The 16293-nt window shown below is 38.8% G+C and overlaps 2 protein-coding genes across 2 annotated transcripts; both read left to right on the forward strand.

Annotated features, from left to right (window-relative positions):
* The first annotated feature begins 2700 nt into the window (after positions 1 to 2700).
* LOC141902214 (neuropilin-1a-like) lies at positions 2701 to 4325 on the forward strand. Its single transcript, XM_074789855.1, has 4 exons — positions 2701 to 2716; positions 3180 to 3248; positions 3778 to 3909; positions 4063 to 4325. The coding sequence occupies exons 1-4, from the start codon at positions 2701 to 2703 to the stop codon at positions 4323 to 4325; spliced, it is 480 nt and encodes a 159-aa protein (XP_074645956.1).
* Positions 4326 to 5487: 1162 nt separating this feature from the next.
* Positions 5488 to 15930, forward strand: LOC141902215 (MAM and LDL-receptor class A domain-containing protein 1-like). Its single transcript, XM_074789856.1, has 24 exons — positions 5488 to 5533; positions 5884 to 6015; positions 6169 to 6407; positions 6487 to 6586; positions 7093 to 7224; positions 7378 to 7616; positions 7696 to 7792; positions 7978 to 8109; positions 8263 to 8501; positions 8581 to 8680; positions 9187 to 9318; positions 9472 to 9710; positions 9790 to 9886; positions 10072 to 10203; positions 10357 to 10595; positions 10675 to 10774; positions 11281 to 11412; positions 11566 to 11804; positions 11884 to 11980; positions 12166 to 12297; positions 12451 to 12689; positions 12781 to 12802; positions 15453 to 15590; positions 15845 to 15930. Exons 1-24 carry the CDS (start codon positions 5488 to 5490, stop codon positions 15928 to 15930), a joined length of 3480 nt encoding a protein of 1159 aa, XP_074645957.1.
* Positions 15931 to 16293: the final 363 nt, after the last annotated feature.

Raw genomic sequence — 16293 nt, forward strand, 5'->3', positions numbered from 1 at the left:
GCCGGTTAGAGGTTTAGGTTTAGGTTTAGGGTTAGTTTAGCCAACCTTACCATTCAATGAAATGAAATAATTAAAATTTTAGTTGATGGATTAATCTTGGGTAACACATTTTCTGAGACTCCCTGTAGGCGCCTATTGTAATTCTATTGTCATTCATTTTATTAGAATGTATTTATAATCATTCAGTGCATAAACTTTCTTTGTGAAGAATTAATGAATCAATCAATTAATCGATCATTTCTACCAACAGCTTTCGACTTAGAGAAATGAAGTGTTTCTATTCAATAGAATTATCAATCATGAATATTGGATCCGATGCGGGCATATATGACTGGTGGATGGATCAAATCAACAATTTTCGCGACTAAGTTCAAAAGTTATTGATTCTACGGATGCATGTGAAATATGGCGGTATGAAAAGCTGAAGTCTTGCAGATTTGCATATCTAAACCAATGAGTGATAAACGTTGGGATCTGGACCCCTGAATTCAGTCAGGTCCCACATGGTGTGACTTTTATACGCTAAGGGGGTTCGATTCGAAAACCATTTTGCGCTCATCTTCTTCAGAGGTTTCTTTTCAAAATCAGTGCAACTGATGGCCTTCTAGGATTTCTAAGTCTGCGCATAATTCAAGGAATGTTCTTTCTGTATACCACCCATCAAAATATCTAATACAAACTATGTATATAACCAGTACCGTTTGTAGGCCTACAGTACAAACACGATACGAACAAACTGGCTGGGCAAAGCTCATAAATACGCATCTACCGATTAGGGAGTGCCCGACGAAGAATATCAAATTGAATAGAGACAAAATTTGGAAAGCTGATGGGAATACGAACCAGTAGCATTTTCATATATTTGAAAACGTTTATAAGATAATTTCATTGTATCCACATAGGCTAAATCATTTCTAAGTTGTGAAAATCACGTTCTGTTGTTAATGTGTGATGAGAAGCTTTTGTTTCTTTTGTTTTTTTTTCTGGAAGAATATATCATCAGATAAAAACCCACCATCTACAGATTAAAAGAATTTTAAAAACAAGAATTTATTTATTCAATCTAAAATATATAGAATACACGACGTTCTTTTAATCTGTAGATAGTGGGTTTTTATCTTATTATCCGTTCACCACGTTTGAGTGTAGTTATCGTTCTAATGTATCATCATTTCTTCTGAAATAGTTTTTGTTGTTTTTAATGATGATACAGCCAAGTTAAAGGTGTAGTTTGGGGTCATATAGGTGATGTTATTTATAGAAATAAAGATGGGTAGATCGACATACTTTTTTCTAGCATATAGCTCATACAATTTAGTGCACATCATACCATTCCAAAAACTAGACGCTCTCACCAATGAGATTCATAAAAGATATTTTTATTCTGGTGAAGTTCATTTTTCATGGTTTAACCTGTGCGTGGTAACAGAGTAGCCATGTCACACATTTTCGTTTCCACGAAAAACCTTTCGTTCCCACGAAAAGATTATTTTGTTTCCATGGAATATGTTTCGTTCCCACGAAACAATTTTTTTGCGAAGAACTGTTTGTTCCGAAGAAACACTTTTCGTGAGAACGAAAATCTTTTCGTGCCATCAAAGATTAACTTTTCGTTCGAACGAAAAAAATTTCGTTCGAACGAAACTACGTTCCCATTAAAAACAGTTCGTTTGAAAGAAACGATCTTGTCCCCACGGAATAAAATGTAATCTTCGGGGCTCCGTACCTTCGAAATATTGGTGTGTGTAAAAAGAATTCCATATTGAAAAATAAACCGCATTTAAAATGTTCGAAAGATGTACCTCGTGAACAAGGATAATTCTCCATTGAAATGTTTTCCTGTGTCTGAAATATCTTAGCTGTAAAAATATTTTCGAGTTTCCCCATTTATTTTGCAATGTTTTTACCGTACATGTACTGTATGTAGCGCGCATGTTCATTGACTGGGACATCAACTAAAAGATATCTTCGTTTTTGGATCCTACAACTACGGAAGAATGGTGGTTTTTACTTATAGATCTAGGGCCTGGCTATTAAACTAGACCTTAACCAAACATATCTATTTCTACTTGGACATAATGATGGAAGTCTGAGAAAGAATCAAGCTCAACCTCATCTTTGACCGGAATTTCTGGGCCGTATATTGTGTTCTCATGCACGACTTTTTTACATGAACATTTCCTGACAGCGCCATCATCCAACCATCCCGGTAACGTAAGGTCACATGGTTCGTCACTACGTACATTTTAGGATACGCACAAAACAAATTTATTTCTTTAAAAGACGAAATTATTTATTTGTAACGAAATATTTTATGGCTCTTATCAGCCACCATAGAAATGACGAAATGACCACTTATAATTTCAGTAGATTCCGAGAGTCACTGAGCACACTCAACATCACCGAGTGTACTTAATCATACAGTTCCACATCGAAATGTCAAATGAAATTTGTTAACTTTAGTTATAAGAACAATCATCTGCACGGTGAAATTGACCGATGCTATTGTGCACGAATTTACTGCTGGTGACAGGTATCACCAAGTAGGTGGTGAACAAAGCGTCAAGAATATTTGAAGTATGCAACAGCCGATTTTCAGCGATTCTGATGTGTATTTAAGGTGATGGAATTCGTCGCATTTTGTGAACGATTTTCGCTTCGAAAACAGACAGTCACACTCAACGCTAAAAACTGACAACGATGCATTTCCTCCAAGGTAAGTTCAACCATAGAACTCAAATCAATTGATTTGAGGTCTTTAGTTCAACCTTAGCAGTTTTCTCGTTGAAAAAGACCGGTGTTTGCATTGAATTAGACGTTTTGTTTTGGGCACTGAATGAAAGTTTGTCGGTGTGGTATACTTCGAAAGGTATACTTCTAATCTTTTACATTTTGTTGTTTCTTTTTCTTTTCCAATTAAAGATAGTTTTGCTCTACACACTGACATTAGAAATGATGTCGTCATAGAAATCTTTGACTGTTGAACTGCTAATCTTTTTCGTCTATGTGCTCGGAATATTTCTATTTTGTTTATTTCATTGTTTTCTTTTTCTTCTCCATTCATATTTGACCATCATTTAGGCCTATGTTATTATTCTTAGGTGACCTTTTGATATGCCAACAAAATTAGAATTAAGAAATTTAGCTTATTTACAAATAACGTAATTTCTACATTTTAGGTTTTGCAGCCTCGTGCCTGGTCGTGCAGACGTTTTTTGCTTTTTCCACGTCAAATGTTGTTTTGCCTCGTAAGTTAAAATTTGTTAGTCACAGAACTCTGAAATGCATCATATGTACACAGAGTAATAAATGTAAATGTATTATATATTTATATGATAAGATCCAAATTGAAATATGGCACCGGGATGTTCGTTTGAAGGCAAAAATAACAGATGATAGTTATAATAGAAGTCACACTTAATTAGAAATTATTGTATTTTGTCAGTTAAAGTTTAAATTCTTTGTATCATATCATCTAGTTTTTGCTTAAGTGCGTTTTTCCAAAAACAAGGGAAAATGTTGAGTACATTTAATCAATGAACTGGAATAACGAAAAAGATAAAATCACTTGACACTAGTGTACTTACGTATCTACGTGATCGCATCTGATGAAAGGTTTCAATCAGGTAGCCGATTTAATAATCATAACTTCTGTATTCTGTATTAGCCAAATTAGCCACCGATTGGATTTCTCTATCGAGAAGTTACCATGATAATGACGATGATCAAAGTATAGGCCTAGTCTAATTTGTCTATGATTCATCTTCTATTACGTAGGACAATTGACTAACGATTTTGAGACGGGTATCGGAATGTGGAACTCACAGGGAACATTACAATGGACGAGACGATCAGATGGTACACCATCTTCAAGCACCGGTCCAAGTGCAGATCATACAACTGGAAGTGGTACGAACAGTTTCTAACTTATACAACATCGTCCATTACACCCCTCAATTCTACATGTGAGAATATGAAGTTAACGAGATTGTTAAGTGGAAAATAGGTGTCCATACAATTGGTACTGTGACGAGCAGAGATTGATATTTACTCTCATTTTAGGAAAGTACTATATCTACTTGGAAGCTACTGGAGCAAGTACAGGTGATCAAGCCGAGTTGGCAGCAAATACCCAATCAGCGTCTGACTCCTGCGTCATGAACTTTTATTATCACATGCATGGTTCATCGATGGGAAAATTAGAAGTTAAACTCGACGGAAACGTTGTATTTGATAAATCCGGTGATCAGGGAAACCAGTGGAAACATGGATCAGTTAATATTCCAAAAGGAAACGCCGCAGTACGTACTCAGTACACAGCTTAGAGTTGTTTTTATCCTCCACCAACAATCTGAGAAATTGTGTCTGTTTTTATTTCAGATCAAGATTGTCGCTACCCGGGGAAATGATTTTACGTCTGACATAGCTATTGATGACATCATCTTTAATACGGGATGCTCATCGACCATTGCACCAGGTTTGTTAGTTTGAAATCATGACACAAGTATTCCTGAGTTCGCACCGCGATCACACGAGCATTTTTGGCCCGGGCCAAATTTGGCCCGAGCCAAATTTGGCCCGGAACAACTGTTCACACGTTTGCCAAATGGGCCCGAGCCTGTTTGGCCCGGGCCAAATTTGGCCCGACCAAAAACGTCGGACCAGGCCCGAGCCAAAGTTTAGCACCAGACAAATGATTGTGTTTGAATTGCAACTGGCACCGGAAATGATCCACTTCGCTTTGTTTGAGTATTGTTTAATACCGAGTGAATGGTTTGCGTGTGAACACCAAATTTGGCCCGTGCCCTATCCGTGCCATTTGGCCCAGGCCAATTCGTCGCCGTCTGATCGCGGCTAATAAGATAGTTAAAATAGCCGTTAGAATCTAATCACGTTTAGAAACAGAAACTTTTATCTAGCGGATCCTATGATAATAAAGATTATATTATCGGAGTAGGCCTAGTCCAATTTGTCTATGATTCATCTTCTATTACGTAGGACAATTGACTAACGATTTTGAGACGGGTATCGGAATGTGGAACTCGCAAGGAACATTACAATGGACGAGACGATCAGGTGGTACACCATCTTCAAACACCGGTCCAAGTGCAGATCATACAACTGGAAGTGGTACGAACAGTTTCTAATTTATACAACATCGTCCATTACACCCCTCAATTCTACATGTGAGAATATGAAGTTAACGAGATTGTTAAGTGGAAAATAGGTGTCCATACAATTGATACTGTGACGAGCAGAGATTGATATTTACTCTCATTTTAGGAAAGTACTATATCTACTTGGAAGCTACTGGAGCAAGTACAGGTGATCAAGCCGAGTTGGCAGCAAATACCCAATCAGCGTCTGACTCCTGCGTCATGAACTTTTATTATCACATGCATGGTTCATCGATGGGAAAATTAGAAGTTAAACTCGACGGAAACGTTGTATTTGATAAATCCGGTGATCAGGGAAACCAGTGGAAACATGGATCAGTTAATATTCCAAAAGGAAACGCCGCAGTACGTACTCAGTACACAGCTTAGAGTTGTTTTTATCCTCCACCAACAATCTGAGAAATTGTGTCTGTTTTTATTTCAGATCAAGATTGTCGCTACCCGGGGAAATGATTTTACGTCTGACATAGCTATTGATGACATCATCTTTAATACGGGATGCTCATCGACCATTGCACCAGGTTTGTTAGTTTGAAATCATGACACAAGTATTCCTGAGTTCGCAATTAGATAGTTAAAATAGCCGTTAGAATCTAATCACGTTTAGAAACAGAAACTTTTATCTTGCGGATCCTATGATAATAAAGATTAAATTATCGGAGTAGGCCTAGTCCAATTTGTCTATGATTCATCTTCTATTACGTAGGACAATTGACTAACGATTTTGAGATGGGTATCGGAATGTGGAACTCGCAAGGAACATTACAATGGACGAGACGATCAGGTGGTACACCATCTTCAAACACCGGTCCAAGTGCAGATCATACAACTGGAAGTGGTACGAACAGTTTCTAATTTATACAACATCGTCCATTACACCCCTCAATTCTACATGTGAGAATATGAAGTTAACGAGATTGTTAAGTGGAAAATAGGTGTCCATGCAATTGGTACTGTGACGAGCAGAGATCGATATTTGCTCTCATTTTAGGAAAGTACTATATCTACTTGGAAGCTACTGGAGCAAGTACAGGTGATCAAGCCGAGTTGGTGGCAAATACCCAATCAGCGTCTGACTCCTGCGTCATGAACTTTTATTATCACATGCATGGTTCATCGATGGGAAAATTAGAAGTTAAACTCGACGGAAACGTTGTATTTGATAAATCTGGTGATCAGGGAAACCAGTGGAAACATGGATCAGTTAATATTCCAAAAGGAAACGCCGCAGTACGTACTCAGTACACAGCTTAGAGTTGTTTTTATCCTCCACCAACAATCTGAGAAATTGTGTCTGTTTTTATTTCAGATCAAGATTGTCGCTACCCGGGGAAATGATTTTACGTCTGACATAGCTATTGATGACATCATCTTTAATACGGGATGCTCATCGACCATTGTGGCACCAGGTTTGTTAGTTTGAAATCATGACACAAGTATTCCTGAGTTCGCACCGCGATCACACGAGCATTTTTGGCCCGGGCCAAATTTGGCCCGGAACAACTGTTCACACGTTTGCCAAATGGGCCCGAGCCTGTTTGGCCCGGGCCAAATTTGGCCCGACCAAAAACGTCGGACCAGGCCCGAGCCAAATTTTAGCACCAGACAAATGATTGTGTTTGAATTGCAACTGGCACCGGAAATGATCCACTTCCTTTTGTTTGAGTATTGTTTAATACCGAGTGAATGGTTTGCGTGTGAACACCAAATCTGGCCCGTGCCCTATCCATGCCAATTTGGCCCAGGCCAAATCGTCGCCGTCTGATCGCGGCTAATAAGATAGTTAAAATAGCCGTTAGAATCTAATCACGTTTAGAAACAGAAACTTTTATCTAGCGGATCCTATGATAATAAAGATTATATTATCGGAGTAGGCCTAGTACAATTTGTCTATGATTCATCTTCTATTACGTAGGACAATTGACTAACTATTTTGAGACGGGTATCGGAATGTGGAACTCGCAGGGAACATTACAATGGACGAGACGATCAGGTGGTACACCATCTTCAAGCACCGGTCCAAGTGCAGATCATACAACTGGAAGTGGTACGAACAGTTTCTAACTTATACAACATCGTCCATTACACCCCTCAATTCTACATGTGAGAATATGAAGTTAACGAGATTGTTAAGTGGAAAATAGGTGTCCATACAATTGATACTGTGACGAGCAGAGATTGATATTTACTCTCATTTTAGGAAAGTACTATATCTACTTGGAAGCTACTGGAGCAAGTACAGGTGATCAAGCCGAGTTGGCAGCAAATACCCAATCAGCGTCTGACTCCTGCGTCATGAACTTTTATTATCACATGCATGGTTCATCGATGGGAAAATTAGAAGTTAAACTCGACGGAAACGTTGTATTTGATAAATCCGGTGATCAGGGAAACCAGTGGAAACATGGATCAGTTAATATTCCAAAAGGAAACGCCGCAGTACGTACTCAGTACACAGCTTAGAGTTGTTTTTATCCTCCACCAACAATCTGAGAAAATGTGTCTGTTTTTATTTCAGATCAAGATTGTCGCTACCCGGGGAAATGATTTTACGTCTGACATAGCTATTGATGACATCATCTTTAATAAGGGATGCTCATCGACCATTGCACCAGGTTTGTTAGTTTGAAATCATGACACAAGTATTCCTGAGTTCGCAATTAGATAGTTAAAATAGCCGTTAGAATCTAATCACGTTTAGAAACAGAAACTTTTATCTAGCGGATCCTATGATAATAAAGATTATATTATCGGAGTAGGCCTAGTCCAATTTGTCTATGATTCATCTTCTATTACGTAGGACAATTGACTAACGATTTTGAGACGGGTATCGGAATGTGGAACTCGCAAGGAACATTACAATGGACGAGACGATCAGGTGGTACACCATCTTCAAACACCGGTCCAAGTGCAGATCATACAACTGGAAGTGGTACGAACAGTTTCTAATTTATACAACATCGTCCATTACACCCCTCAATTCTACATGTGAGAATATGAAGTTAACGAGATTGTTAAGTGGAAAATAGGTGTCCATACAATTGGTACTGTGACGAGCAGAGATTGATATTTGCTCTCATTTTAGGAAAGTACTATATCTACTTGGAAGCTACTGGAGCAAGTACAGGTGATCAAGCCGAGTTGGTGGCAAATACCCAATCAGCGTCTGACTCCTGCGTCATGAACTTTTATTATCACATGCATGGTTCATCGATGGGAAAATTAGAAGTTAAACTCGACGGAAACGTTGTATTTGATAAATCTGGTGATCAGGGAAACCAGTGGAAACATGGATCAGTTAATATTCCAAAAGGAAACGCCGCAGTACGTACTCAGTACACAGCTTAGAGTTGTTTTTATCCTCCACCAACAATCTGAGAAATTGTGTCTGTTTTTATTTCAGATCAAGATTGTCGCTACCCGGGGAAATGATTTTACGTCTGACATAGCTATTGATGACATCATCTTTAATACGGGATGCTCATCGACCATTGTGGCACCAGGTTTGTTAGTTTGAAATCATGACACAAGTATTCCTGAGTTCGCACCGCGATCACACGAGCATTTTTGGCCCGGGCCAAATTTGGCCCGGAACAACTGTTCACACGTTTGCCAAATGGGCCCGAGCCTGTTTGGCCCGGGCCAAATTTGGCCCGACCAAAAACGTCGGACCAGGCCCGAGCCAAATTTTAGCACCAGACAAATGATTGTGTTTGAATTGCAACTGGCACCGGAAATGATCCACTTCCTTTTGTTTGAGTATTGTTTAATACCGAGTGAATGGTTTGCGTGTGAACACCAAATCTGGCCCGTGCCCTATCCATGCCAATTTGGCCCAGGCCAAATCGTCGCCGTCTGATCGCGGCTAATAAGATAGTTAAAATAGCCGTTAGAATCTAATCACGTTTAGAAACAGAAACTTTTATCTAGCGGATCCTATGATAATAAAGATTATATTATCGGAGTAGGCCTAGTACAATTTGTCTATGATTCATCTTCTATTACGTAGGACAATTGACTAACTATTTTGAGACGGGTATCGGAATGTGGAACTCGCAGGGAACATTACAATGGACGAGACGATCAGGTGGTACACCATCTTCAAGCACCGGTCCAAGTGCAGATCATACAACTGGAAGTGGTACGAACAGTTTCTAACTTATACAACATCGTCCATTACACCCCTCAATTCTACATGTGAGAATATGAAGTTAACGAGATTGTTAAGTGGAAAATAGGTGTCCATACAATTGATACTGTGACGAGCAGAGATTGATATTTACTCTCATTTTAGGAAAGTACTATATCTACTTGGAAGCTACTGGAGCAAGTACAGGTGATCAAGCCGAGTTGGCAGCAAATACCCAATCAGCGTCTGACTCCTGCGTCATGAACTTTTATTATCACATGCATGGTTCATCGATGGGAAAATTAGAAGTTAAACTCGACGGAAACGTTGTATTTGATAAATCCGGTGATCAGGGAAACCAGTGGAAACATGGATCAGTTAATATTCCAAAAGGAAACGCCACAGTACGTACTCAGTACACAGCTTAGAGTTGTTTTTATCCTCCACCAACAATCTGAGAAAATGTGTCTGTTTTTATTTCAGATCAAGATTGTCGCTACCCGGGGAAATGATTTTACGTCTGACATAGCTATTGATGACATCATCTTTAATAAGGGATGCTCATCGACCATTGCACCAGGTTTGTTAGTTTGAAATCATGACACAAGTATTCCTGAGTTCGCAATTAGATAGTTAAAATAGCCGTTAGAATCTAATCACGTTTAGAAACAGAAACTTTTATCTTGCGGATCCTATGATAATAAAGATTATATTATCGGAGTAGGCCTAGTCCAATTTGTCTATGATTCATCTTCTATTACGTAGGACAATTGACTAACGATTTTGAGACGGGTATCGGAATGTGGAACTCGCAAGGAACATTACAATGGACGAGACGATCAGGTGGTACACCATCTTCAAACACCGGTCCAAGTGCAGATCATACAACTGGAAGTGGTACGAACAGTTTCTAATTTATACAACATCGTCCATTACACCCCTCAATTCTACATGTGAGAATATGAAGTTAACGAGATTGTTAAGTGGAAAATAGGTGTCCATACAATTGGTACTGTGACGAGCAGAGATTGATATTTGCTCTCATTTTAGGAAAGTACTATATCTACTTGGAAGCTACTGGAGCAAGTACAGGTGATCAAGCCGAGTTGGTGGCAAATACCCAATCAGCGTCTGACTCCTGCGTCATGAACTTTTATTATCACATGCATGGTTCATCGATGGGAAAATTAGAAGTTAAACTCGACGGAAACGTTGTATTTGATAAATCTGGTGATCAGGGAAACCAGTGGAAACATGGATCAGTTAATATTCCAAAAGGAAACGCCGCAGTACGTACTCAGTACACAGCTTAGAGTTGTTTTTATCCTCCACCAACAATCTGAGAAATTGTGTCTGTTTTTATTTCAGATCAAGATTGTCGCTACCCGGGGAAATGATTTTACGTCTGACATAGCTATTGATGACATCATCTTTAATACGGGATGCTCATCGACCATTGTGGCACCAGGTTTGTTAGTTTGAAATCATGACACAAGTATTCCTGAGTTCGCACCGCGATCACACGAGCATTTTTGGCCCGGGCCAAATTTGGCCCGGAACAACTGTTCACACGTTTGCCAAATGGGCCCGAGCCTGTTTGGCCCGGGCCAAATTTGGCCCGACCAAAAACGTCGGACCAGGCCCGAGCCAAATTTTAGCACCAGACAAATGATTGTGTTTGAATTGCAACTGGCACCGGAAATGATCCACTTCCTTTTGTTTGAGTATTGTTTAATACCGAGTGAATGGTTTGCGTGTGAACACCAAATCTGGCCCGTGCCCTATCCATGCCAATTTGGCCCAGGCCAAATCGTCGCCGTCTGATCGCGGCTAATAAGATAGTTAAAATAGCCGTTAGAATCTAATCACGTTTAGAAACAGAAACTTTTATCTAGCGGATCCTATGATAATAAAGATTATATTATCGGAGTAGGCCTAGTACAATTTGTCTATGATTCATCTTCTATTACGTAGGACAATTGACTAACTATTTTGAGACGGGTATCGGAATGTGGAACTCGCAGGGAACATTACAATGGACGAGACGATCAGGTGGTACACCATCTTCAAGCACCGGTCCAAGTGCAGATCATACAACTGGAAGTGGTACGAACAGTTTCTAACTTATACAACATCGTCCATTACACCCCTCAATTCTACATGTGAGAATATGAAGTTAACGAGATTGTTAAGTGGAAAATAGGTGTCCATACAATTGATACTGTGACGAGCAGAGATTGATATTTACTCTCATTTTAGGAAAGTACTATATCTACTTGGAAGCTACTGGAGCAAGTACAGGTGATCAAGCCGAGTTGGCAGCAAATACCCAATCAGCGTCTGACTCCTGCGTCATGAACTTTTATTATCACATGCATGGTTCATCGATGGGAAAATTAGAAGTTAAACTCGACGGAAACGTTGTATTTGATAAATCCGGTGATCAGGGAAACCAGTGGAAACATGGATCAGTTAATATTCCAAAAGGAAACGCCACAGTACGTACTCAGTACACAGCTTAGAGTTGTTTTTATCCTCCACCAACAATCTGAGAAAATGTGTCTGTTTTTATTTCAGATCAAGATTGTCGCTACCCGGGGAAATGATTTTACGTCTGACATAGCTATTGATGACATCATCTTTAATAAGGGATGCTCATCGACCATTGCACCAGGTTTGTTAGTTTGAAATCATGACACAAGTATTCCTGAGTTCGCAATTAGATAGTTAAAATAGCCGTTAGAATCTAATCACGTTTAGAAACAGAAACTTTTATCTTGCGGATCCTATGATAATAAAGATTATATTATCGGAGTAGGCCTAGTACAATTTGTCTATGATTCATCTTCTATTACGTAGGACAATTGACTAACGATTTTGAGACGGGTATCGGAATGTGGAACTCGCAAGGAACATTACAATGGACGAGACGATCAGGTGGTACACCATCTTCAAGCACCGGTCCAAGTGCAGATCATACAACTGGAAGTGGTACGAACAGTTTCTAATTTATACAACATCGTCCATTATACCCCTCAATTCTACATGTGAAAATATGAAGTTAACGAGATTGTTAAGTGGAAAATAGGTGTCCATACAATTGGTACTGTGACGAGCAGAGATTGATATTTACTCTCATTTTAGGAAAGTACTATATCTACTTGGAAGCTACTGGAGCAAGTACAGGTGATCAAGCCGAATTGGCAGCAAATACCCAATCAGCGTCTGACTCCTGCGTCATGAACTTTTATTATCACATGTATGGTTCATCGATGGGAAAATTAGAAGTTAAAATCAACACAATCGTTGTATTTCATAATACTGGTGATCAGGGAAACCAGTGGAAACAGGGAAGAGTTCCAATTGCAAAAGGAAACACCACAGTACGTACTCAGCACACAGCTTAAAAATCTATTCAAATAAATATTTTACTTGTGAACCCTGGAAATGAATTCTGTCTGTTTTGTTTTTCAGATCCAGTTTGTCGCTACCCGGGGTACGAATTATAAGTCTGATATAGCCATCGATGACATCACTTTTTCATCTAATTGCTAGCGCTATATCTCTACATGTCGATGCATAAGATATGCATTCAGTGCCCATGATAAATAAAATATCATATGATAATATGCGTGTTGTTCTATTGTTCAATCACTCAGTTACATCGATTTGGTCTTAACATCTAACCCCGGACGAACTCGGTCTTTTCGTCCTAAATCAAAATCACGGCGCTGTGTGACGACTGAGAAGACGACTGTAACATGAATTATAGCCACATTCAATGTAGCTTATATTCGTGAATATTTGCCTGAACGGACAAATCTCTCGTTAATTTAAGAAAAGGAACGGATAACGCCACAAGAATAGAGGAACTGCGGAGCCAGGTGGTTTTTGTAGCGAGACAACGCAATGAGTGATTCTCAAGACGGACGCCAGTATAGTTTGTTAATCTCCATTTTTTACTTTGTTTGACAAATCACAACTATGTTAAACAAAAAACAAGTTCACGTTCTTTGCTCAGAGCTGTGGTACTGTTAATTTCACACAACAAGTGATTTGGAGGCATCCAGCGACTAGCAACTAGACGGGCAGCAGAATCGAAAAAGTAGCTTTTTTAACGAGTTTAATGCATCCGCGAGACAACCAAAATGTTTATCGCTTATATGATAGTTTATTTCTTGCCAATCATTTTTAGCAACAATGCAACCTTGATTTGTGGTATCAGTCACCATGGAAACTGCATCTGAACCTAGCCATTGTTGGAATAACTATTATCAATACAATTACATCTAATGCGTTTGTTTGCCATATTTGACGAAGGAAAATGGCAAAAATATCGATTCCAAATTATATTGTCCCGCTCTTTTCAATGGAGGTAAAATAATTCAGCTGAAAAATATAGTTTTTGGGTATTCTTTGCAAAATTTGCTATTTTCCTTCGTCATATATGGTTTTCTGTGACGTCATAGTAACTGGTTGCTCAATATCATTTCAGTGACCGACAGTATCAATTTAAACGTTATTGTTTCTTTTTCTGAAGGCGATGAGATTTATAAACTGTACGGTTATGCCTGCCTTGTGGACAACGCTTGTGGAGAACACACATAGTTTCACCAACCTTTGATTCATTTTCTTTGGAGCAGTTCAAGACTCAGGAAATGTTCCAGAGATGTGGTCTAAAGGCGTCATCAAACCCAATTTCAAAAGGAATGGCGATCCCACAAACTCTGATTAATAAAAGAGGTGTTACCTTAGTTAGCTGTCGATCAGAACATATCGCTAAGTCCAATCAAGTCATTAGTTTTGATCCAAAGATTACGTGCATGAATGTCTTAACCAATGTTTAAGTTTAATTGACGAGTGAAAAAATTCATCAATTTTTAAAGAGAAGTTAGTTTGACGAATTGACGTATGGGTTTTTAGACACTATGGGGTCCTGGGGCCTTTAACAATATAAAATGTTACCTATTATGGCATATTACTATGGTGGCTGATTCGGACCATACTAAAAGAATTTTCTGTACGGCTAAAGGAACGATAAAAATATTTTCACATTTGCCAATTTTTGGTTTTCACGCGCGAGAAAACTAAGCGTTACCGAAAATGTGAATGTATGCGATACAAAACTATCAAGTACACATTTTACAATTGATTTTCCATTTTTCCATTTCCATTTTAAGCTTCATGTGGATGAACATTGAGATCGCACTGAACAAACTTTAATTACGGGAATCACGCTGTTTTTTGGTAAAGTTGCAGCTGGACTCCGCGACAATCAATGTTCGCTGTTTGTTACGTCAATGGACATTGAGGGATTTGAGAGTCAGGGATATTTTGAACCAAATTATGATCATTTGACCCAGAGTCGATCACGTCTCATTAGATTCATACGGATAATGAAGATCGAACTGAACAAACTTTAATTACGGGAATCAAGCTGTTTTTGAAAGTTGCATAGATGCAGGAAGTCCGCGAGTAGATCAAGACATATAGTTTGTAAAGTACACGTCAATGGTCAAATATACCTGAGAGATATTTTGAATTAGATTATGATCATCAGTACCCTGAGTGGATCACATCTCATTAAATTCGCGTGGAATATCGAGGTTGTGCTGAACAAACTTTAATTACGGTACGCTGTTTTTAGAAGTAAAGGTGCAGCTGGACTCCGCGACCAGATCAAGAACTCAACATCGGTTGTATAAATATCAATTAAACTTTATCTAATGAGCTGAAACCGCACGAGGGCTGTCACCAAATATAACCATATCAGTAACACTTTACAGTTTGCCACTTGATCGAGACAAAACTGCATTAGAAGTTAGTGTGCGAACATCGAAAAGGTAGGCTACACTTTCAATATTCTATGACCGGTTCGATCGTTCTCATCTTTACTAAGAACTTGTTATCTTCGTCGCTTTTAGCATCCCGAACTTCAACATCATCTTTGTTTTGTTTTCATATTTTTCTAGTTTTGATTCGAGCATCATGTTGAATGAAAAACTATTTTGCGCTTTGGTAATCTTATTTGTCGTAAGCAGCGCTTCCGGATCCGTCGTTCGAGGTCAAATCGTAAATGCCGATGAGATTCGTGTCTAAAAATCATTGATCATACCTAGAATTAGTTATCTTATTTCTAAACGCAGAAGGCGGCGATGATCTGAACGTTTTGGACCGGATCTTGAAGGTTAACGGTGAAATCGATGAGCGATTAGTGAAAAGAGACGCAATCGAGGAAAATGAAAATGAAAACGCAGACGATGTCATTAACAGAATCAATATAGGTGACTGACTATCTTCTGCGTAGATCATTCAGAAAATAGATTTACATCTTCAATTGAACATGGATGATGAATCATCAATGATGCTCATTGTTAATATTTGTTTTCACAACGACAACGTTCGACATAAGATAGATTTAATGATAAAAGAAAATTTTGTAAAAAAAAAAAACATGAGGAATACTCGTCTATGTACGTCATTATAAGTGACGTTTAAATAGATGATTCCCAATTCAACGATCTTCGTGTTGTTCCAGAATTAGGTTTGTCATTGTTCGAGGGTGATATCGCTATCTCTGATGGCGAAGGGCAAGAAAATGGTGTCAACAAACGAGCAGTGTGAGTGCGATTCCGTGCGAGTTTTAGACAGCTCCTTTTCATACAGTAAGTGAAATGCTTGTTTTAGGCCAAACAGTTTGTTAATTATTGCTCCCTATTTTCGCGAGTTTGTCAAATCGCGTCGAACGTTATCTACATAGAAAAAGACATGGTAGAACGTGTCTCTTTGTCGGAGGTAAAAGTTTTTGCAAGAATGGAAAAATTATTCTTCTTCCGACTCTTGGAAAGGCCCGTGTTATGGGTCTTTATGCAGGATCCAGTGCTAGGCTAGAACCATATCAAATCTCTGGTGTATCAGACAACCAGATAACAGACCATCGAATTCTGAACATTTTTCCACTGTCGGTGGAGACCTAGAGAAACGTAT

The sequence above is a fragment of the Tubulanus polymorphus genome, chromosome 3 (assembly GCF_964204645.1).
Source record: "Tubulanus polymorphus chromosome 3, tnTubPoly1.2, whole genome shotgun sequence".
Classification (NCBI taxonomy): Eukaryota; Metazoa; Nemertea; class Palaeonemertea; order Tubulaniformes; family Tubulanidae; genus Tubulanus; species Tubulanus polymorphus.